Below are 25,354 nucleotides of genomic sequence, written 5' to 3' on the forward strand. Positions count from 1 at the left end.
GGGAGCGTGTAATTGGCATGCTGACTGCAGGCATGTCCACCAGAGCTATTGGCTCTGCCATAAGCTACATCCAATGTTGTTTTAGAGAATTTAGCCGTACATCCAGCTGGCCTCACAACTGCAAACCACGTTTAACCATGACCAACCCAGGACCTCCACATCCAGCTTCTTCACCTGCGGGATTGTTTGAGACCAGCCACCCGGACAGCTAAGGAAACTGAAACTGAGTATTTCTGTCTGTAATAAAACCCTTTTGTAGGTGAAAACTAATTCTGATTGGCTGGGCCTGGCTCCCCAGTGGGTGGGACTATGCCCTCCCAGACCCACCCATGATTACGGCCCTGCCCAGTCATGTGAAATCGATAGATTACGGCCTAATTCATTTCTTTAATTTGACTGATTTCCTTATATGAACTGTAACTCAGTAAAATCGTTGAAATTGTTGCATGTTGCGTTTGTTTTTCTCAGTGTATGTAACGTCAAATGAAACAATCATTTGTGCTCATGACTACTGGTTTCAAATAAAATTTCAGCCAATGTATAAGCAAACACTTTATGAATTTGTTGCAAATCAGCTTGCAATGTTGCTAGCCAACAAGCCTGTTAATGTTAGCCCTACCAGCCTGCTAACATTATGTTAGCGCTGCATGAGTTAACCAGTTGCTATCAACACCTAGTAAACCAACGTTTTGGAAATGCATAACACCGTCAAACTAGCTATCAAATAACTGCATATACCGGTAACATTAGCATAGCTAGCTATCCACCACGGTTGACATATCTAAGTAGTAAGCCAGAGAACAATATTAACAAGTCGAACATGGGCAGGAACCCACAGAACACAATACGGAAAGCCAGCAGATATAAAGTAGAGAGAGCGAAGACCTACTGATTGCCGGCTGTGTTAGCTACCAAGGAAGAGCCAAGGAGCTAGGCGCTTCAGAGGGAGAGGCAGTTTCAACGGCCAAGGGAGAGTCAGCTATTCCAATAGCAATATAGTGCGGTAAATCCAAAGTAGATAAGAGTCCAGAGGCAATAATCCAGAGGCAGCATTGGGCACAGGAGACGAGGGTAACAGCCAACAAGAAGATGGCGATCGGAGGAAGGCTCCAGGTAGATGGAAATGATCACAAAATCGCAGTCAGTCAGCTACTGTAGTGTGCTAGTAGGTTGAAAAACTCTAGTAGCCTACTTCACAGAGATTATGCCCCCCCCCCACGTGTGGGGAATCTGATTGGTTGTTTACATCACACCTCATGATTGGTGGATTGTAGCTCTCCACTGCCAACACTTGGTCTGCATGGCTAGTGGCTAATGTTAGCCAGGTCGAGCTAGCTAACGCAGAGTAGATTTTCCATATAATGTTGAGAAATAGTGCATTGTGGGTAGTTTAGTAGATATCTGGAAATAAGTTAATAAATATGTTAAAAAAACACAAATATAACTGTTTGTAGTTGTAGGTAACCAGATGGTGACTACAACTACATTAGTAAGTTTTTGACCACACTCTGTTACATTGGGGAGTAGAAACTCATGCTTTATACCCTTTTTCATGTTTTGGTAAAGTGCAAAGATTGATAGGCTTTCAAATTACTACTCAATGTGTGTGTGTGTTCGTGTGTTTTCGTTGTTGAGGATTTTGTGCCCATGGATATAGTCTAGGATATTGAACATTACACAGTGCATTGGCTACTCGGGCTGAACCCATTTGCCCTCATCGATCCACGCATGTGAACGTAGCCTCGTGTTGCAGATCACTTGAGCAATCCAAACCTGTAACCACACACAGCAGGTTTTTGTAATGCTCTCTGCTGTTTTATATAGGCTTTTAATGGGGTTTATTGCTTAACATGGCAAGTTTAGGCTTACATTGATGGACCAACAGAGGCCGTCATGACACCGTTTTGAATGTCTTGCAGAGTGTGGGTCGGTTGGAGGTGTTTTTTAAGACCGACTGTCCCATGAGGGGATGACATGCTCTCCGCTACACCAATGTTCCCCCATGGATGAGTCATGAGAGGGCCCAAATGTGTGGGTTGGTCATGGAGACGTCAGTTTGCCTTTCCATCCTTCCTCCTCTATTATTTCGACCTCTCCATGCTCCTAAGTTGACACTCATTTTCTATTTCTTCTTCATACTGCTGCATTCAGTCACCCTGACACGGTTTCCTGTGAGTTCGTGGAAAATGTTTTGTGAGACTGAATGATCCCGGCTGTTCGGGCAGCAGATGTTCTCGGGCGAATTGAGAGACAGGGGATTTCCACACATCACAATCATTTGGATAGCCATTCTAGCTTTGCCCTCATGTGGATGCTAGCAAGCAGGCTAGGTAGTGCTAGGTGTCAACAGCCAATCCAGTGTTTGGTATGTTGTTAGGATTACTATTAGCTGTTAGCAGCATCTACTCTTCCTGGGGTCCACACAAAACATGACATAATACAGAAGATTAATAGACAAGAACAGCTCAAGGCCAGAACTACATTTTAAAAATGCCACACGAAAGACATATCAATCCTTATTCACAAACTATCTAGATCAAATAGTTTGCAGGTTTTCTGTTCATTTTAGCAATATGAGATGGAAGGAAGTCCCATTCAATAATGGCTCTATATAATACTGTACGCTTTCTTGAATTTGTTCTGGATTTGGGGACTGTGAATAGAACCCTGGCGGGGTAAGTGTGTGTGTCAAAGCTGTGCAAGTAGACTATGCAAAAATGTGGGATTTTAAACATTTTGTTTCTTATAAAAAGAAGTGATGCAGTCAGTCTCTCCTCAACTCTTAGCCAAGAGAGACTGGTATGCATAGTATTTATATCAGCCCTCTGTTTACAATGAAGAGCAATACATGCTGGTCTTTCCTTGCAGCACTCAAACACACGACCGGACAATAATCAAGATAAGACAAAACTAGAGCCTGCAGGACTTGCTTTTTGGAGTGTGGTGTCAAAAAACAGAGGAAATACTTTGGCTTCATAGTAACAAAATAGAAGCCACTTCCTGGTTTGATTTTCCTCAGGTTTTTCGCCTGCAATATCAGTTCTGTTATACTCACAGACAATATGTTGACAGTTTTAGAAACTTTAGAGTTTTCTATCCTAATCTGACAATTATATGCATATTCTAGTTTCTGGTCCTGAGAAATAGGCAGTTTCAAATGAGTATGTTTTTCATCCAAAAAAATCAAAATACTGCCCCCTACACTTAACAATTTAACCTTATTTATAAGGCTACATATATTAATATGGGCTATTTTCAGCCCTTTCCTGGGTAGCTTATCAGAGATGGACATAATATGAAAAAGTACAAACAAAGCAAGATAAAAAATGTACATTCAGCAGTCCATTAATCAATTAGTGTGTGTGTGCTGCAGGGTTGAAACTACAAACCCGTAGGCTTAGCTATCTCATCCCTTCCAGGATTCTGGGAGGAAGGGTAGACAATGAGCCTGTCATTGCGGATGTAAGCAATGTCCTCACAAGCTCTGGCAGCTTTCATGGCTGTGATAAGTTCTTTCCTTTTCTGACGCACAGCTTCAGGATAGTCCGTGGCTCTTTCCAGAACAGCTACCTTGTATTTATTTGAACCTCAGGAACTTGATCACAATCGGCCTGGACCTGTCACCTGGACTGGTAATGGGTTTTCCAGTCCTGTAGATGCGATCCAACTCAATATTCCTGTGGTCCATGTTCAATTTCTCGTAGATCATTTCCCTTACTTTGTCCTCAGACTCCGTCCAAGTTTCGTGGAGATTCTACAATTCGATCCACAACCATGTTCTACCTTTGATTGTCCCTCGATAATCGGATTTCTCTGTCATTATCATGATTTACACACAGAACTGATGTTCTCTCTCTCAATGACTTACAGATTGCTGTCATCTTGCCATTCTCCTGTTTCAACTCATCGTGCCGACCCTGGGAGAACTGCAAACTGTTCTTCAGGCCCTGGACCTCTCTGGTCAGGTCGTCCATTCTTTTATTAGTTGACTCCACCAGTATTTGACAAAACACTTGAAGCTATTTTCTTGTTGTAGGGGCTGGAAGCTAGTGAGCTTTGATTGGTCAATATCGTTGCAAAATCAGAGTATTTGCATAAAGTTCAACATTTCCCAATGCTTTTGTCCCGCCCTGTTTACGCTCCTTCGCCCATGCACGCATCGCCCAATGCTTTTGTCCCGCCCTGTTTACGCTCCCTCGCCCATGCACGCATCGTCCAATGCTTTTGTCCCGCCCTGTTTACGCTCCCTCGCCCATGCACGCATCGTCCAATGCTTTTGTCCCGCCCTGTTTACGCTCCCTCGCCCATGCACGCATCATCCAATGCTTTTGTCCCGCCCTGTTTACGCTCCCTCGCCCATGCACGCATCGTCCAATGGTCCCTCCTCCCTCTTCACTTCCCTCCATTGAAAATGAATGGTGCTCTGTTTCATCGCCCCCGACATGTTATCTGGAAATGTAAGGGTTATGTCTCACACGGATGTTGTTCAGGCAGACCAGACAGACCAGACAGACAGACAGACAGGCAAACCAGACAGACAGGCAAACCAGACAGACAGACAGGCAAACCAGACAGACAGACAGGCAGACCAGACCAGACAGGCAGACCAGACCAGACCAGACAGGCAGACCAGACCAGACAGGCAGACCAGACCAGACAGGCAGACCAGACCAGACAGGCAGACCAGACCAGACAGGCAGACCAGACCAGACAGGCAGACCAGACCAGACAGGCAGACCAGACCAGACAGGCAGACCAGACCAGACAGGCAGACCAGACCAGACAGGCAGACCAGACCAGACAGGCAGACCAGACCAGACAGGCAGACCAGACAGGCAGACCAGACAGAGACCAGACAGACACAGGCAGACCAGACAGACACAGGCAGACCAGACAGGCAGGACTGTGTTGTGCCTGAGCCTCCAGGCAAGGGGGAAGGGAGGAACAGCAAGGGAGAAGGAGATTAATGAGCTCGAGGTCACTGCATGCCTGTGGCCCGGAGCTCGAGGTCACTGTAATAAAAGCGGCATGCCTGTGGCTTGGAGCTCGAGGTCACTGTAATAAAAGCGGCATGCCTGTGGCTTGGAGCTCGAGGTCACTGTAATAAAAGCGGCATGCCTGTGGCTTGGAGCTCGAGGTCACTGTAAAAAAAGCGGCATGCCTGTGGCCCGGAGCTCGAGGTCACTGAAATAAAAGCGGCATGCCTGTGGCCCGGAGCTCGAGGTCACTGTAATAAAAGCGGCATGCCTGTGGCCCGGAGCTCGAGGTCACTGTAATAAAAGCGGCATGCCTGTGGCCCGGAGCTCGAGGTCACTGTAATAAAAGCGGCATGCCTGTGGCCCGGAGCTCGAGGTCACTGTAATAAAAGTGGCATGCCTGTGGCCCGGAGCTCGAGGTCACTGTAATAAAAGTGGCATGCCTGTGGCCCGGAGCTCGAGGTCACTGTAATAAAAGCGGCATGCCTGTGGCCCGGAGCTCGAGGTCACAGACAAGTTTCTTTCCTGTGATGGAGAAGCCAAGTTCCTCTCTTGCCTCCTCTCTCTCTCTCTCACCTCTCTCTCACCTCTCTCTCACCTCTCTCTCACCTCTCTCTCACCTCTCTCTCACCTCTCTCTCACCTCTCTCTTCCACCTCTCCTCTCTCTCCCTCTCCTCTCTCTCACTGACTGACTTTGGTAAATGGGTACCTCTCACTACCAGCAATTTCACCATCACTTAATGGTGATAACGCAGGTTATGTGTTTGTATGTTTGGTGTTTGAGCAATAAATAGCCTATTCAAAGTGACCTTAAGTTTGTTTTGGAAGGCAATTGAATATTAGCCAGCCGGCAGAATGGCGGGAGGGAAGGGCAAGGAGGACGTACGAGTGAAAACGAGTATGTGGAGAACGTGATTGAATGGCTGGGGCCCCACAATGTAAATTGGCTACTCCCTTGGGTGGGTGGGGAATGCGAGAGGGCTATAGATTAGGGGACTACTTTGGGTGGAGGGGGGGAGTGTGTGTTGCAATAGCAGAGGAATCACACCCTCTCCCCACCTTTCTGCCCTTCGTCTCCCTTCTCGCTCTTTCTCAGTGTGACGTGTTGTTGGTGCTATTGAAAACTCAAGCCGTTAAGCCAGTCATTAACTAGAGCACTGCACACCACTGTCACCACACCAGGCAAACACCCCTATTATGACATCTCAGTGTATATGTATGTGTGCAAAAGATTCTGACCATGTGTTTTCTCTCTCCAGGAGATGACCTGTTAGTGATGCGGGGACCCAGAGAAATCTGGATTTAAGTGAAGGGAACCACGTCACACAAAGCATGGTACGTCATCGTCTATATCATGTATATTACAGTTTTATAACACTGTTTTTAACAAGATTAAAGGCCGCCACAGTCAATGTGTTTTCCTGTGTTTTATTTATCTGTAAATTGCACAGCAGCTGATGAGACTATCACTGTTGGTTACATCTAAGATGGCGTAGCAGTGAAGATGTGTTTGTTTTGTCCTCTCATGTACTTTTGTATTTTTTGTATATATATATATATTTCAATTTTTATTCGATTATACCTTCCGGTAACCTGCCTCACCCAATGTGATACGGAATCGCTATTATTTTCAATTTTAGAACACATTAAAGAATCTCCAGAAGCTAACCAGCTAATTAGCTACAAGCTATTTAGTCATTGTTAGCCACTGCTAGCGGCTTTTACCTTCTGCACAGATACCAGCCCTGTTTTTAGCCTGGATAATTCTCGCCTGTCTACCAATATCGCTTCTCTACCAATATCGGACTGTCTCTCCACAACCATGCCGGATTCCTGCCGTAATCCCTGGACCACTACTTCTGATCTTCACAGCTAGCTTGCAGCTAGCTTTCACTCACCGTGGCACCGAAGCTATTTCCTGAGGCTCGCCTCCCGGCCTACTCAGCTGTTCACCCGAACCCCACTCATACACGGCTAGAGCCCAAAACTCCACCGGATCCTTGCTGTAAACTCTGAACCTTGGCACCAGATCACCGCTGCTACCGATTGGATATAGTGGCTAACGCCACTGCCACGAAGCTAGCACCAGTTAGCCGTGAGCCAGGCACATCTCCCGGCTAGCAAACTAAATTCCACAATACCTCTTTCGCCGTCTGGCTTGGATTCTCTGTCTAAATTGTAATTATTCGCCTACCTCCTCATGCCTTTTGCACACAATGTATATTCTAGTGTGTTATTGACTTGTTTATTGTCTACTCCATGTGTAACTCTTGTGTTGCTGTCTGTTCACACTGCTATGCTTTATCTTGGCCAGGTCGCAGTTGTAAATGAGAACTTGTTCTCAACTAGCCTACCTGGTTAAATAAAGGTGAAATAAAAAATTAAATAAAACATCTCCCTCAAATTAGGCTCCTCTAATTAAGTTGGTCACTCAGACCATTCCCAGACAGACCTAGCTAAATTCTTGCTTGGGAAATATTTTGTAGCTTTTTTGTTCCATTTTAAAAATAACTATTCCTCAGAGGAGGAAGGGTCTGATTGAAAATTATTGAAAGTAATCTCATTGAAATTAATAAAAGTAAAAATAGTAAAACAAAGTTTTCCTTTTCATATAAAACTATACTAAATACTGTATATTAACAGGTCACCTAACTAATTGATTGAAACACACTGTTTTGCAATCAGTCTACAGTAGCCTCGACAGCATTCTGTAGGGTAGCACCATGGTGTAGCCGAAGCAGTCTACAGTAGCCCCGACACAGCATTCTGTAGGGTAGCACCACGGTGTAGCCGAAGCGGTCTACAGTAGCCTCGACAGCATTCTGTAGGGTAGCACCACGGTGTAGCCGAAGCAGTCTACAGTAGCCTCGACAGCATTCTGTAGGGTAGCACCACGGTGTAGCCGAAGCGGTCTACAGTAGCCTCGGCAGCATTCTGTAGGGTAGCACCACGGTGTAGCCGAAGCCGTCTACAGTAGCCTCGACAGCATTCTGTAGGGTAGCACCACGGTGTAGCCGAAGCCGTCTACAGTAGCCTCGACAGCATTCTGTAGGGTAGCACCACGGTGTAGCCGAAGCCGTCTACAGTAGCCTCGACAGCATTCTGTAGGGTAGCACCACGGTGTAGCCGAAGCCGTCTACAGTAGCCTCGACAGCATTCTGTAGGGTAGCACCACGGTGTAGCCTCGACAGCACTCTGTAGGGTAGCACCACGGTGTAGCCTCGACAGCATTCTGTAGGGTGGCACCATGGTGTAGCATCATGGTGTAGTCGAAGGACAGCTAGTTTCCCTCCCTTTTTAATATATATATTTTTTAACCTTTATTTAACCAGGTAGGCTAGTTGAGAACAAGTTCTCATTTACAACTGCGACCTGGCCAAGATAAAGCAAAGCAGTTCGACACATACTACAACAACAGTTACACATGGAATAAACAAACAAACAATCAATAATACAGTAGAAATATATATATATATATATATATATATATATATATATATATATATATATATATATATATATATATATATATATATAGGAGAGGTAAGGCAATAAATAGGCCATGGTGGTGAAGTAATTACAATATAGCAATTAAACACTGGAATGGTAGATGTGCAGAAGATGAATGTGCAAGTAGAGCTACTGGGGTGCAAAGGAGCTAAATAAATACAGTATGGGGATGCGGTAGATAGATGGGCTGTTTACAGATGGGCTATGTACTGGTGCAGTGATCTGTGAGCTGCTCTGACAGCTGGTGCTTAAAGCTAGTGCGGGAGATATGGGTCTCCAGCTTCAGTGATTTTTTTTAGGTTGGAGTACATCCTCCGGAAGTTGTCATAATTACTGTGTAAATCTACTTACACAGTAATTATGACAACTTCCGGAGGATGTACTCCAACCTATCAGAGCTCTTGCAGCATGAACTGACATGTTGTCCACCCAATCAAAGGATCAGAGAATGAATCTAGTACTGAAAGCATGAGCTGCAGCTAGTTAGCACTGCAGTGCATAAGTAGTGATAAGTTGACTCAAAAAGAGACAATAATTTAACAGTTTTGAATACATTTATTTAAAAATTATGGAGATGGGAGAGAGCTATATTTAGTTGTCTTTTTTAACTTTCACTTACACTACATTACCAAAAGACACCTGCTCGTCGAACAGCTCATTCCAAAATCATGGGCGTTAATATGGAGTTGGTCACCCCTTTGCTGCTATAAAAGCCTCTACTCTTCTGGGAAGGCTTTCCACTAGATCAAATCAAATTTTATTTGTCACATGGTTAGCAGATGTTAATGCGAGTGTAGCGAAATGCTTGTGCTTCTAGTTCCGACAATGCAGTAATAACCAACAAGTAATCTAACTAACAATTCCAAAACTACTGTCTTATACACAGTGTAAGGGGATAAAGAATATGTACATAAAGATATATGAATGAGTGATGGTACAGAGCAGCATATAGGCAAGATACAGTAGATGGTATCGAGTACAGTATATACATATGAGATGAGTATGTAAACAAAGTGGCATAGTTAAAGTGGCTAGTGATACATGTATTACATAAGGATGCAGTAGATGATATAGAGTACAGTATATACGTAGGCATATGAGATGAATAATGTAGGGTATGTAACATTATATTAGGTAGCATTGTTTAAAGTTGCTAGTGATATATTTGACATTTCCCATCAATTCCCATTATTAAAGTGGCTGGAGTTGAGTCAGTGTGTTGGCAGCAGCCACTCAATGTTAGTGGTGGCTGTTTAACAGTCTGATGGCCTTGAGATATTAGCTGTTTTTCAGTCTCTCGGTCCCAGCTTTGATGCACCTGTACTGACCTCGCCTTCTGGATGATAGCGGGGTGAACAGGCAGTGGCTCGGGTGGTTGTTGTCCTTGATGATCTTTATGGCCTTCCTGTAACATCGGGTGGTGTAGGTGTCCTGGAGGGCAGGTAGTTTGCCCCCGGTGATGCGTTGTGCAGACCTCACTACCCTCTGGAGAGCCTTACGGTTGTGGGCGGAGCAGTTGGAACATTGCTGCGGGGACTTGCTTCCATTCAGCCACAAAATTAGTGAGGTCGGCAGTGATGTTGGGCAATTAGGCCAGGCTCGCTGTTGGCGTTCCAATTCATGCCAAAGGTGTTTGATGGGTTGAGGTCAGGTTTTTGTGCAGACCATTCAAATTCTTCCACACCGATTTCGACAAACTATTTCTGTATGGACCTTGCTTTGTGCATGGGGGCATTGTCATGCTTAAACAGGAAAGCGGCTTCCCCAAACTGTTGCCACAAAGTTGGAAGCACAGATTCGTCTAGAATGTCATTGTATTCTGAAGATTTTCCTTTACTGGAACTTTGGGGCCTAGCCCGAACAATGGAAAACAGACCCAGACCATTAGTCCTCTCCCAAATTTTACAGTTGGCACTAGAGGTTGACCAATTAATCGGCATGGCCGATTTAATTAGGGCCGATTTTTCAAGTTTTCATAACACTCGGTAATCAGCATTTTTGGACGCCGATTATGGCTGATTACATTGCAATCTACGAGCAAACTGCAGGCAGGCTGACCACCTGTTACGTGCGTGCAGCAAAGAGCCAAGGTAAGTTGGTAGCTAGCATTAAACTTATCTTACAAAAAACAATCAATCTTCACAATCCCTAGTCAACTACACATGGTTGATGATATTACTAGGTCCTGCGTTGCATATAATCACTGCAGTGGCTGTTAATTTATCATCGAATCACAGCCTACTTCATCTTCGCCAAACTGTTGATGATTTAACAAAAGCGCATTGCCAAAAAGCGCCATCTTTGCACAAATGTACCTAGGCATTGATGTTTATGCTTTTCTTAAAATCAATACACAGAAGTACATATTTTTAAACCTGCATATTTAGCTAAAGGAAATCCAGGTTAGCAGGCAATATTAACCAGGTGAAATTGTGTCACTTCTCTTGCGTTCTTTGCACGCAGAGTCAGGGTATATGCAACAGTTTGGGCTGCCTGGCTCGTTGCGAACTAATTTACCAGAATTTTACATAATTATGACACAACATTGAAGGTTGTGCAATGTAACAGCAATATTTAGACTTTGGGATGCCACACTTCGATAAAATACGGAACGGTTTAGTATTTCACCGTAAGAATAAACGTTTTGTTTTTTAAATTATAGTTTCCGGATTTGACCATATTAATGACCTAAGGCTTGTATTTGTTTATTATAATTAAGTTTATGATTTGATATTTGATAGAGCAGTCTGACTGAGCGGTGGTAGGCAGCAGCAGGCTTGTAAGCATTCATTCAAACTTTACTGCGTTTGCCAGCAGCTCTTAGCAATGCTTGATGCACAGCGCTGTTTATGACTTCAAGTCTATCAACTCCTGAGATTAGGCTGGCAATACTAAAGTGCCTATTAGAACATCCAATTGTCAAATGTATATGAAATACAAATGGTATAGAGAAATAGTCGACACGTCAAAAATCCTATAATAACTACAACCTAAAACTTCTTAACTGGGAATATTGACGAACTGGGAATATTGAACAACTTCATATGTTCTGAGCAAGGAATTTAAACTTGAGCTTTTTTACATGGCACATATTGCACTTTTACTTTCTTCTCCAACGCAGTTTTTTTGCATTATTGAAACCAAATTGAGTTTCATTATTTATTTGAGACTAAATAGACTTTTATTTATGTATTATATTAAGTTAAAAGTGTTTATTCATTCAGTATTGTTGTAATTGAAAATATTTTTGTAAAAATAACAATTACAACAATACTGAATGAACAATAACCACATATATATATATATATATATATATATATATATATATATATGTATTTAATCGGTATCTGCTTTTTTTGGTCCTCCAATAATCGGTACCGGCGTTGAAAAATCATAGTCCGTCGACCTCTAGTTGGCACTATGCATTCGTGCAGGTAGTGTTATCCTGGCATCCACCAAACCCAGATTCCTCTGTTGGACTGCCAGATGGTGAAGCGTGACTCATCACTCCAGAGAATTCGTTTCCACTGCTCCATAGCCCAATGGCGGCGAGCTTTACACCACTCCAGCCGACACTGCTCGGCCATGGAAACCAATTTCATGATGCTCCCGACAAAGTTATTTGGCTGACGTTGCTTCCAGAAGCAGTTTGGAACTCGATAGGGAGTTGCAACCATGAACAGATGGTTTTTATATGCTACGAGGTTTCTCCACTCGGAGGTCCTGTTCTGTGAGCTTGTGTGTCCTACCACTTCGCGGCTGAGCCGTTGTTAATCATAGACGTTTCCACTTCACAATAACAGCACTAGCTCTAGCAGGGCAGATATTTGACAAACTGACTTGTTGGAAATGAGGCATCCTATGACTGTGCCACGTTGAAAGTCACTGAGTTCTTCAGTAAGGCCATTCTACTGCAAATGTTTGTCTATGGAGATTGCATGGCTGTGTGCTCGATTTTATATACCCGTCATTAATGGGTGTGGCAGAAATATTCAAATCCACTCATTTGAAAGGGTGTCCACATACTTTTGTATACAGTGGGGCAAAAAAGTATTTAGTCAGCCACCAATTGTGCAAGTTCTCCCACTTAAAAAGAAGAGAGGCCTGTAATTTTCATCATAGGTACACTTCAACTATAACAGACAAAATGAGAGGAAAAATACAGAAAATCACATTGTAGGATTTTTTATGAATTTATTTGCAAATTATGGTGGAAAATAATTATTTGGTCACCTACGAACAAGCAAGATTTCTGGCTCACAGACCTGTAACTTCTTCTTTAAGAGGCTCCTCTGTCCTCCACTCGTTACCTGTATTAATGACACCTGTTTGAACTTGTTATCACTATAAAAGACACCTGTCCACAACCTCAAACAGTCACACTCCAAACTCCATTATGGCCAAGACCAAAGACCTGTCAAAGGACACCATAAACAAAATTGTAGACCTGCACCAGGCTGGGAAGACTGAATCTGCAATAGAATAGGTAAGCAGCTTGGTTTGAAGAAATCAACGGTGGGAGCATTTATTAGGAAATGGAAGACCTCGATCTGGGGCTCCACGCAAGATCTCACCCCATGGGGTCAAAATGATCACAAGAACGGTGAGCAAAAATCCCAGAACCACACGGGGGGACCTAGTGAATGACCTGCAGAGAGCTGGGACCAAAGTAACAAAGCCTACCATCAGTAACACACTACACCGCCAAGGACTCAAATCCTGCAGTGCCAGACGTGTCCCCCTGCTTAAGCCAGTACATGTCCAGGTACAGTCTGAAGTTTTCTAGAGAGCATTTGGATGATCCAGAAGAAGATTGGGAAAATGTCATATGGTCAGATGAAACCAAAATATAACTTTTTGGTAAAAACTCAACTCGTTGTGTTTGGAGGACAAAGAATGCTGAGTTGCATCCAAAGAACACCATACCTACTGTGAAGCATGGGGGTGGAAACATCATGCTTTGGGGCTGTTTTTCTGCAAAGGGACCAGGATGACTGATCCGTGTAAAGGAAAGAATGAATGGGGCCATGTATTGTGAGATTTTGAGTGAAAACCTCCCATCAGCAAGGGCATTGAAGATGAAACGTGGCTGGGTCTTTCAGCATGACAATGATCCCAAAAACACCGCCCGGGCAACGAAGGAGTGGCTTCGTAAGAAGCATTTCAAGGTCCTGGAGTAGCCTAGCCAGTCTCCAGATCTCAACCCCATAGAAAATCTTTGGAGGGAGTTGAAAGTCTGTGTTGCCCAGCAACAGCCCCAAAACATCACTGCTCTAGAGGAGATCTGCATGGAGGAATGGGCCAAAATACCAGCAGCAGTGTGTGAACCTTGTGAAGACTTACAGAAAACATTTGACCTCTGTCATTGCCAACAAAGGGTATATAACAAAGTATTGAGAAACTTTTGTTATTGATCAAATACTTATTTTCCACCATAATTTGCAAATAAATTCATAAAAAATCCTACAATGTGATTTTCTGGATTTTTATAGTCATAGTTTAAGTGTACCTATGAGAGAGGCCTGTAATTTTCATAATCTTTTTAAGTGGGAGAACTTGCACAATTGGTGGCTGACTAAATACTTTTTTGCCCAACTGTATATGGTGTAGCTAGCGCATGCAACTAGCTAGTTTAACCTACGCAAACACCCTGCTCAAACAGAGAGGAATGCTGGCTATGGCTATCAAACACTGGAACTCTTCCAAGTCACGGAAAACGTTTGGATTTATTAATAATTTTTTTGCGACCGTGGCCCGCCTGTGTAACTGCCTGCTGACTGTTACACTGTGCTGCATCATTGTAGCGTGTTTACTTATGCAATAGTTCTAGTAGCTATGTTGACTATGACTGACGTTGTTAGCTAATATGTTGATAATGATGTAGGGTGTGTGTAGCGGTTATGATGCTGTATGAAGGTTTGGATTCTGTTTTCTTGCCTGGTCACAGACAGCTGATGTGTTGTACACTGAAGTCCACAAGCAAAGGGAAACGATGAGAGGAGGAGAGCATGTAGATGAGAGAAGGATTATACAACGATCGAAGGGGTCATGCTGTTGATCAAAGGGATCATGTTGCTGCTATGAAGTGAACTATGTTTGCGTGTGATCAGGGGCATATTCATTCCGCTGATTCTGTTGAAATAAAAATCTGAAACTGAGGCCAACAGAATGAAACCGGGATAAATATACCTGAATTTGTCCAAAAGAAACACTCGTTTGTCACTGTTGGACTATTGATTACAACCTAGATCAGTGAGATGCAGGCAAGAGTGTGTAAGGTGGTATTGAATGTGTCACTGTCCGTCACCTTGATTACTCAAATTTTTCGCTCGACCTGTGCACCTACGTTCTAAACTTGAATTCATATTAAACATCACCGACCGCCACTGTATTACAGGAAGGTACATTGTTACCCTGAAATGATCTCCTATTGAGATAAAAACGGCTGCATTGGGCCTTTTTTAAGAGATGTAAACCATATCCTCATACCGAACTCAAGCGAAGCCATAACCTGTGTGTATAACGTGTATTATATGTGTATAAGGCTGTTTTGAAACAATATAACAGATTTGTACCTGTGTTATTCCCCTGTAGGTGGATGCCAGGTTAACCCCCCTGTGTTATTCCCCTGTAGGTGGATGCCAGGTTAACCCCCCTGGCCACCATGGGTCTGGACCGCAATGCTCTTATGCGGGATGGCCTCCGCCTGCACGGCGGCGTGATTTACCCAGGGATCCAAGCGCTGTCGGCTGAGAAGCCCCGCGAAGTGACCAATACCCTCCCCCTGAGCTACGGCCGGGACGGCCTCCCGGACCTCCTCTATAAGTCTGATGTCTCCATGGACAGGAGCAAGCCTAGTAATGGCTACATGGGCCTGTACAAGAGCCCTCCACCAGGCCTTCAGAGGGGGCCAGAGGGCCTAGACAGGATATGTGTGGGGCCTGGGGGGCAGAAGCCCTCAGAGCTGGGCATGGGGGGTGCTGGTGCAGGAGCAGGTGGGTACCTACGTCTGCCCTGGGGGCTGAGCCCGGGCCTCTACCCCTTCATGGACACGTCCAAGTACGCCGCCCTCAGCATGTACAAGGCTCAGTTCCTCAGTCAGCCCAGCCCCTACCTGCCCCAGCACCTGGCCTACCAGTCCCTCTGTGCCTCCCAGGGGGGGAACATGAACCCTGCTGCTGCCTCGGCCACCGAGAGGCTCTACTTCATGCCCCCCTACCCCCAGTCCCCCATCTCCTCCCCCCTGGTGGGGTCTCCCATGAGGATCCCAGCGGTGTCTGTGGCCCCCACCTCCATGGTACACTGTCAGAAGGGACTGAGTGTCGGGTCTCGCATCCACCACGAGGGCTCTCCATTTGGGCAGCAGCTTCACCAGCCCCCCTCCACCCCAGCACCTTCAGCCCCCCACACAGACCGAGACAGACCCCCCAGCAGGAACAGTAAGCCCACTATACCCACCTCAAACAAAGGAGCCAACAACAGCAGTGGTAGTATTAGTGGTGGTGGTAGTAATAGCCTTCCCATTGATTCCTCCCCTCGCGCTTCTACTCGCCTCCCCCAGCCTGCTCCTCCCCTGCCTCCCACTCTCAGCGACAGCACCTTAGACCTACAAAGGCCAGTCCCTCGAATAGGGCCACCATCTTCCTCCTCTTCCCAGTCGATGCCTCACCCATTCTATGTGAGCAGCATTGCTCAAGAGCACCCCTCCCCCGCCCGGCCCAGCCTCCACAAACCCAGACCCAGGGATGGGGCGTCAGAGCACAGGGCTGGGGGGTGTGAAAGGAAACCCAATCGGTCCCCTTCTAAACCGTCCTCTGAGCGGAAAACCCCACCAAACAGGACTACCAAAGACCCAGCAGACCCAAAGCCTCTGGATCTCTCTGGAAGGCTGCTGGAGTTTGACCTGCCTCCCAACAGCTTCCCCATCAAGATGGAAGCTCTGGGGCCTCGGTACGGACATCCCCCAAGCCGGGAGCTCCTGAAGGAGACCCTCTCACCCTCCTCCCACCCCTCCCACTCAGTGGTCTGCAGCACTTTCTCCAAGGCCCCAGACAGGCCAGAGATGATCAGCACTTTGCACTCCTCCTGGGTGGTGCCCACCCCTACACCTATCTCCACCATTGGGTCCACCCACACACACCCCCACCCCCCAGCCCTATCCCCCTCCCCCAGACCCAGCCCAGACCCTCAAGGGAAACGCTCCTCTCCCTCCGTCATCAAACACAAGGTTATAGAGAGAGTCCTGCCCCAGTCCCAGCAAAACAGTCCATCCTGCCTCAGGGTTGGAGAGCCACATACTAACCCAATACCTTCCAATCACAAGCCTGCCTCCACGATGCCCCCGTCCCCCAAACCCAATGGTGATTGGCCCAATCACAGCCCCAGCCAATCAGAAGGTTCCCCCATGGCCGGCCATCATAGGAGCTCCACAGAGAAGCCTCTTAAAGCCCCCAAGAGGGCTGAGACGTCCCAGGAGGTGTCTCCCTATATTAAACGTCCCTGTCTGGAGAATACCAACGGGCACACGCCCAGCCACCTTTACCTAGCTCACAGCATGGCCTACGCCAACCGATACCTGCACTACTCTGTACCCGACAGCATGGCCCTCCATTCTCTCCCTCTGCCAGGGAAGGGCCCAGCCTACCCTCACCCCGTCCTGCTGGGCAGTAGCAGCCTGTACCCCTCCCACCTGGCAGCCGAACAGCCCTTACCCTACCACAGTCATGCTGGGGAGTACCTCACGTACAACTCCCAGGAGATGACCCACCCTCTGATGCACACACATCCAGACTCTAAAGCCCTGGAGCGGGCAGATCAGGGGCCCAGGTGCCGGGGCCATGGTCAGGACAAACCTAGGGGTCTCACAGAGGATTGTGGTGGGTCCCACAGGGGCCGAAGTGGTGTGGAAGCAGGAGAGGGGTCCCACGTGAAGCCCAAAAGAGAGGACAGGGAGCAGGGAGGGAGCCAGCCCAGACCCACTTCCTCCTCCAGCCTCAGTACCCCCTCCAAAGACCGTATCGTCTGCATTGACCTCGTCCACTCCGACACAGATGGAGAGTCCACTCCGACAACCAACAAGCCGCAAGTCTCTGTCACCATTCCCATCGCCAGGGGCAACCAACACAAGTGTTGCCATGGCAATGAAAACATTAGGGAAGTGGAACGGGAGCCAAAACACCAACTGCATCACCACCACCCCCAGCATCTTCATCACCACCCCAGCCCAAGCTCCACCATGACAACTATCCACACAGACAGACAACCAGAAACTCTCTGTGTGAGACCAAACCCCCTCCAGGAGACGGGCTGTCCAGGTGTGGCCTCTAGCCCACCTTGGGGCTCCTCAAAGCTGGTTAATCGGGCCGATGAGAGCCCTGAGGACCAGAGCCCTTCCTCAGACCCAGGGGACCAAGGGGAACAGGACCAGAGCACCCTGCGCTGTGCCCGAACGTCTGGTGACCGCAAGTCTGGCGACCACACCTCTGGCAACCGCACGCCTGGAGTCCGCACAACTGGGGATTGTGACCGCAAGTCTGGCGACCACTTGTGTAGAGATGGCATGTTTTCTTGCGACTTCACGTCTGGAGAGGAGAGAGAAGAGATGGACAAACGAAACTCCTCCCACCCCATCCATAGCTACATGGGCCTGGGGAAGGAGAGGGACAGTGAAAGAGAGAGCGTTGGAGACACAGAGGAGTCACATGGAGAAGGGGATGAGGACGAAGAGGGTGGGCGAAGAGGCTCGCGGAAGACCAGCCTGACCAAGAGGATCGCTAGCTCCTTGGGCTATGTGGGTGACCGCATCAAGTGTGTCACGACCGAGCTGTACGCAGACTCTAGCAAGCTGAGCCGGGAACAGCGCGCCCTGCAAGTGAGTTGAGAGAAATTTGGACGTATTTGGGGTGGGGGGCAGCGTTAGTGGATGTGATGGTAACATGACTCATTCATCTGAGGTCATTTACGTTTTATATGGTACGTTCCCATGTAACCTGTGCAGGAATCAAACCTACAACTACTGTCAATTCTGCCACTTATTTTAGTGGCCCATAGACGGTCATATTATTCAGACAATATATGACTTATAGGATGTGTCTTAGAATCAGTCTATGGATCAGATACCTGTTCCCCATAGCCGAAGTTGCAGGGTGAGGGTGAGTTCAGGGTTATAGGCTTATACCAGCCCTTTGTGGTTGCCTCTGAGATTGAGAGGACGTTTGAAGCATGTTGACAGTCAGTGAGTTAGTACAAGGCCAGTTCAAAGGTTAACCTAGGCCTGTGAGTTGTCTAGGCAACATTGGTTAGGTTGTTTGCGTGCTCTGTGTATCTAGCTTGGGAGAAATGGTGAAATGGAAAGGCAGGTTCCAAACGCATGTGCTGCTGGCTGCTGAGTGGTGGGGCTTCACATGGTGACAGGGCTGTGCTTAACCCCAACGTGAGCCAGAGGGGCTGGAGGGTGATGGATGGGGTTCCCCCTCCACCCACCCTGGCCTTATCCAAGGTCACACATCCCTTCCCCCAAGGCTATTAGTGCCTGGCTCCTCACACACACTGAACACATTAAGACACGCACACCAGGGTTTCCGTTAGCCGGTAATGGCCAGTTTTGTCCCCCAAAAATAAAATTGAAAAGACGATTAAATAGAATTGGTGCCCGCCAATTGTCTGGGAGAAGAGGAATAAATCCCATTGTAAAATAAGGCTTTTTAGCCTAGTCATTGATGTAAATGCCAGTCGATGGAAATACATTTGGCTGGTCATGCTTATCGGTCTATGTTCATTTGCATAATTTAGTGGAACTGTATATTCGTTATCTTATTTAGCATACAGATAGACTCTTAGAGTGAGACATCTGTCAGACAGCGTTGCTGCATGTTGTGGTGCTTTCAAGACGACTGAAAAATACGAGGTCAAATCAGGATGTGTCACAACCGGCCGTGGTGGGAGTCCCACAGGGCGGCGCACAACTGGCCGTGGTGGGAGTCCCACAAGGCGGCGCACAACTGGCCGTGGTGGGAGTCCCACAGGGCGGCGCACAACTGGCCGTGGTGGGAGTCCCACAGGGCGGCGCACAACTGGCCCAGCGTCCTCCGGGTTTGGCCGTGGCAGGCCGTCATTGTGAATAAAAATGTGTTCTTAACTGACTTGCCAAGTTAAATAAAGCTTAAATAAATACATTTTAAATGAACTCAGTGATCTTCAGGTCGGAAAGTCTGAGCTCAAGAAAGAGGCCAGAGTTCCTGAGTTGGTTTACTGTTCAAAACTATTTCCCCCTTTGGAGCTCGTTTGTTTTTCCCAGTTATCTTCAACGCACTGAAGCTGGAAGTTGGAGCTTTCCGAGTTCTGAGATGTTTTGAACGAGGCATCAAATGTCAAACGGAAGGCAGGCTTCATCAGCGCGTCATACACCACTTTGCTATGAGCTGGAGGAAGTATGCATTTTGAAAACGTATAAGCTACTTAATTGTTTGAAACCTGAAGGTTTTACTGCATATTATGAGGCTTGTCTTACCTTGCTTCAAAGTAGTGTTGTTATTCATCTCTGTCACATGAAACCTCTCATGTGCACTGCCCCTTCGAAAACAGTGTTTTCCTGCTGAAATGATTATGGAACAAACATTCGCGAGTAGCCTACTGCCTTGAGTGCCCTGCTTTGGTGATAACGTGAAGAAATCGCCTGATCGTTTGGCTTAAACTGTTAAACTTACTGATCTTTGCTATGTAGCCTAGTCCTCCTGGTTGTAGGAATTTGGGATCTATCATCCCACAACTGTCTCAGAGTCTGTCTGGAATAGGCTATTTCTTTTTCCACCACAACTGTCCCAGAGTCTGTCTGGAATAGGCTATTTCTTTCTCCACCACAACTGTCCCAGAGTCTGTCTGGAATAGGCTATTTCTTTTTCCACCACAACTGTCCCAGAGTCTGTCTGGAATAGGCTATTTCTTTCTCCACCACAACTGTCCCAGAGTCTGTCTGGAATAGGCTATTTCTTTCTCCACCACAACTGTCCCAGAGTCTGTCTGGAATAGGCTATTTCTTTCTCCACCACAACTGTCCCAGAGTCTGTCTGGAATAGGCTATTTCTTTCTCCACCACAACTGTCCCAGAGTCTGTCTGGAATAGGCTATTTCTTTCTCCACCACAACTGTCCCAGAGTCTGTCTGGAATAGGCTATTTCTTTCTCCACCACAACTGTCCCAGAGTCTGTCTGGAATAGGCTTTCTTTCTCCACAAGCTGACCAATAGAACAGGTAGGCTCATCTTTTCTACTATAGTAGATTGACATAAGTTAGTGATTTTGTTGTTTGCTACTTGTCTTGCTGGCTGTTATTCTAACATGTTCAAAGTGCACATTCGGTAAGAAGGACCGCACATCGTTGCATCCTGGACTGGCATGTTCTGTTAATATGAATGACCATATTGTAAATGTGCTGTTAATATGAATGACCATATTGTAAATGTTCTGTCATTCTGAGCACTTTGGGGTGGACGCCCTATTCAGGTTATGCACCTAATGCATGTGGGTCCGGTACATTTCTCAAATGTCCAGTAAATTAAAATGTTGCCGGTCAAATGTCCGGCGCCACATTTTCCTAAAGGAAACCCTGACACACACACACACACACACACACACACACACACACACACTGTAGACAAACACAGATTCAGTCCTGCACAACTGAACTGCGGTGCGTTATTGCGTGATCAGACTGCATGCACTGAATCTACTTCTCTGCTCATCATAGACCAACATTCTGGTTAGATTAGTTTAAAAAAACACGTGTGTGATTTCTGGCATAGACACACCTCTTATGATTTTTCAATGAATGGGACAAAGGCACGTGTGTGTTAACCGGTTGGTTCCACCTGTCCATATGTTGCCAGGGCTCCTCTAAACCAGGTTGGTTTGTCGTAAATGGTCACGCTTGCTGATATAAAGCCATCAAATGCTAGATTTCTGGGTGTTTATTATCATCTTAATAAGAGCCTCTGTCTAACTCCATTATTATAAATCATATTACCCACAATCCCCCTCCCCCAAGAAAGGAAGTACATTGGGTGGGGGGTGTTACCTTTCACTTTGAAAAAGACATGTTTTTCCAGTTCAGGAAAGTGTGTGTGTAACAGGGAGACTCCAATCCCCCAGGTCTGCACTACTGCTGGGGTTCCTTTCTCCTGATAGTTAATAGGTTGATTGATTGATTGACTAATGTTACTGATTGGTCAATCCTTGATTAAAGGGGAAGAAGAAAAAGCAGCAGGGCCACAGACACTGAGGAACAGAGTAAAGACGTGTTAACATACAATACCTACATGCAATGATAGACAGATATACGGACTAAAATGATAGACAGAATATGAAATGATGAAAATGATGGACAGAGTATGAAAAGGACAGAATATGCAATGGACAGATATATTGAGCCCCCTCCCCCGTTCTAATTGCATAGATGGAAGTCATATCACGAGAGGGGGATAATGTAAGTCGACCTGCAGCTATCTGGGAGGTCAGTTCTTTACATTTCTTTATCTCACTCTACCCCTCAGACAGGCTTTCTCTCCTTCCCTCTGCCCTCTCTTTCTGCTACCTCTCCTTTTCCCTGCCCTCTTTCTGCTACCTCTCCTTTTCCCTGCCCTCTTTCTGCTACCTCTCCTTTTCCCTGCCCTCTTTCTGCTACCTCTCCTTTTCCCTGCCCTCTTTCTGCTACCTCTCCTTTTCCCTGCCCTCTTTCTGCTACCTCTCCCTGCCCTCGTTCTGCTACCTCTCCTTTTCCCTGCCCTCTACACACTTTCTATGTGAGCCCCAGGGCAAGCTGTATGTGTTGCCTAGCTGTGTTCATGTTTCAGGAAGGGAGATGGCAGGAACTAGGACTCACTGTGGCTGACTGCACTAGTCTAACCTAACCGTGTCTGGATGTGCCATGCTTGTTCGTTTATCTCTGTCTCTTTGTCCTGTTTTGGCCTCCTTTTAATGACACTGTGATTTCCTGATGCCATGTCTGCTTCTGTAATCGTTCAGCCCAGATTGAGGTTTAGAGAGAGGTGCGTGTGTGTGCGTGTGTGTGCGTGTGTGTGCGTGTGTGTGCGTGTGTGTGCGTGTGTGTGCGTGTGTGTGCGTGTGTGTGCGTGTGTGTGCGTGTGTGTGCGTGTGTGCGCGTGTGTGCGCGCGTGTGTGTGTGCGCGCGTGTGTGCGCGTGTGTGTGCGCGTGTGTGTGTGTGCGCGTGTGTGTGCGCGTGCGTGTGTGTGCGTGCGTGTGCTAGAAGGTTAGTGGGTTTCATGGCTGCTTTCTCTGTGTATGTGTCTCTGTGGGTGTCCTGTCTATGTGTGTGTGTTTAGCGGGCGATGATGCGGTTCTCAGAGCTGGAGCTGAAGGAGAAGGAGTGTGGGGGTGTGTGTGTGTCTGAGTCGGCAGCAGGACAGGAGTTGGCAGGCGGCCAGCGGAGAGCGAGAGAGTGGGAACACTGCCAACACACCGCCAGGCAGGGAGAGAGGGAGGGTGAGTAACCCAATACACACACACACACACACAGGCAGGGTTTGGTCATAATACATACACACAGTGCGAGAGAGCGAGACGTGGGGAGAATCTTATTTTCAATGAGTGTTTTCTGCTTATCTGTGTAGAAAGAGGATAGTGGGAGGGGAGGAAGAGGCAAAGATCCAGTGGGTGGGGGGGGGGGGGGGGGGAGGGGAGGGAGAGAGAGCATTACAGAGATGGAGGAGTAAAGTTAGTAAGTGGATGAGAGAGGAATAGTTTCAGAAAAGGATTGGGGGAGAGAGAGGGAAATAGTGAGTGGGGGAGGGGGGCTACTTGTGCTGGCGGAGAGCCCAGCTGTGTAGTGGAGCGAGGCCTGGACTGACGTGGGAGACTAATTATGAGAGTGAGTGAGAGAGGAGGCGGCTGAGAAGGAAAGAGTCATGCTCTGTGAGGCAGGGTCATGTCAGGGGGCGGGGCGGGGGGTTGTCCTAAAACAACCTTTTTCTTCACTTTCTCTTGTGCTCTCTCTCTACCTGTTTCTCATAGGAGAGTCAGTATGAACTCTTTACCCCATCCACTGACATCTGATTCAAAACTCTACCCCATCAACGTTTTACAGCATGTCTTTGGAGGTCTAACAGCCCTTCTTTCTCTCCCATCACCCCCTCTCTCTCCCATCACCCCCTCTCTCTCCCATCACCCCCTCTCTCTCCCATCACCCCCTCTCTCTCCCATCACCCCCTCTCTCTCCCATCACCCCCTCTCTCTCCCATCACCCCCTCTCTCTCCCATCACCCCCTCTCTCTCCCATCACCCCCTCTCTCTCCCATCACCCCCTCTCTCTCCCATCACCCCCTCTCTCTCTCTCTCCCATCACCCCCTCTCTCTCTCTCCCATCACCCCCTCTCTCTCTCTCTCTCCCCCATCACCCCCTCTCTCTCTCTCTCTCCCATCACCCCCTCTCTCTCTCTCTCCCCCATCACCCCCTCTCTCTCTCTCTCTCCCATCACCCCCTCTCTCTCTCTCTCTCCCATCACCCCCTCTCTCTCTCTCTCTCCCATCACCCCCTCTCTCTCTCTCTCTCCCATCACCCCCTCTCTCTCTCTCTCTCCCATCACCCCCTCTCTCTCTCTCTCTCTCCCATCACCCCCTCTCTCTCTCTCTCTCCCATCACCCCCTCTCTCTCTCTCTCTCTCCCATCACCCCCTCTCTCTCTCTCTCTCTCTCTCTCCCCATCACCCCCCTCTCTCTGTCTTCCTCCCTGGTCTAGGTGGAGGAAAGGTCTATGGGAACAACAGAGTCCCAGTCCTCCAGAGGTGTGGGGGCCAAAGGGAGAGCCTTTCCCAAGGGCAGGAGGCCTGGGAGGGGACTAGAGATGGTGCCAGAGTGGGAGAGGGTGGGCGACGGTCACCTCCCATCCTGGCAATGGCAGACGGGCACCCCAAGGAGAAGGGAGGGCAGAATACGGTACCCACTAGCAAATGCACACACATCCTACAGGAGAAAGAGGAGGCAGGAGAGAAGAGGGAAGAGGAGAAGGCAAGGATTACTTCAGGTGAGTGTGGGAGATGTCATTTTCTTTTATCTACCTGTTATAAAATCATCTTAGACTTCTGTCCATCTCACCCTTTCTCTCACAGCTGTCTCGCTCCCATCCCTCTTTCGCTCTCTGTCCATCCTATCACCCCTCTCTCTCTCTGTCCATCCTATCACCCCTCTCTCTCTCTGTCCATCCTATCGACCCTCTCTCTCTCTGTCCATCCTATCGACCCTCTCTCTCTCTGTCCATCCTATCGACCCTCTCTCTCTCTGTCCATCCTATCGACCCTCTCTCTCTCTGTCCATCCTATCGACCCTCTCTCTCTCTGTCCATCCTATCGACCCTCTCTCTCTCTGTCCATCCTATCGACCCTCTCTCTCTCTGTCCATCCTATCGACCCTCTCTCTCTCTGTCCATCCTATCGACCCTCTCTCTCTCTGTCCATCCTATCGACCCTCTCTCTCTCTGTCCATCCTATCGACCCTCTCTCTCTCTGTCCATCCTATCGACCCTCTCTCTCTCTGTCCATCCTATCGCCGACCCTCTCTCTCTCTGTCCATCCTATCGCCGACCCTCTCTCTCTCTGTCCATCCTATCGACCCTCTCTCTCTCTGTCCATCCTATCGACCCTCTCTCTCTCTCTGTCCATCCTATCGACCCTCTCTCTCTCTCTGTCCATCCTATCGACCCTCTCTCTCTCTCTGTCCATCCTATCGACCCTCTCTCTCTCTCTGTCCATCCTATCGACCCTCTCTCTCTCTCTGTCCATCCTATCGACCCTCTCTCTCTCTCTGTCCATCCTATCGCCGACCCTCTCTCTCTCTCTGTCCATCCTATCGCCGACCCTCT

At 47.4% G+C, this 25,354-nt stretch overlaps 1 protein-coding gene across 3 annotated transcripts in view; it reads left to right on the forward strand.

Moving 5' to 3' along the window:
* LOC115116657 (BCL-6 corepressor-like) overlaps nt 1-25,354 on the forward strand; it is a 63,194-nt gene that overhangs the window by 11,562 nt on the left and 26,278 nt on the right. For 2 of the 3 annotated variants that reach the window (XM_065015052.1, XM_065015053.1), the window contains exons 2-6: nt 6,237-6,312; nt 15,122-18,358; nt 21,937-21,993; nt 22,824-22,983; nt 24,236-24,520. In XM_065015052.1, coding sequence (XP_064871124.1) covers nt 6,310-6,312; nt 15,122-18,358; nt 21,937-21,993; nt 22,824-22,983; nt 24,236-24,520 — 3,742 coding nt within the window. In that variant the 5' untranslated portion in view covers nt 6,237-6,309. The remainder of the gene's footprint in view (nt 1-6,236; nt 6,313-15,121; nt 18,359-21,936; nt 21,994-22,823; nt 22,984-24,235; nt 24,521-25,354) is intronic. The other variant, XM_065015054.1, reaches the window with a different exon arrangement.

The sequence above is a fragment of the Oncorhynchus nerka genome, linkage group LG3, assembly GCF_034236695.1.
Source record: "Oncorhynchus nerka isolate Pitt River linkage group LG3, Oner_Uvic_2.0, whole genome shotgun sequence".
Classification (NCBI taxonomy): Eukaryota; Metazoa; Chordata; class Actinopteri; order Salmoniformes; family Salmonidae; genus Oncorhynchus; species Oncorhynchus nerka.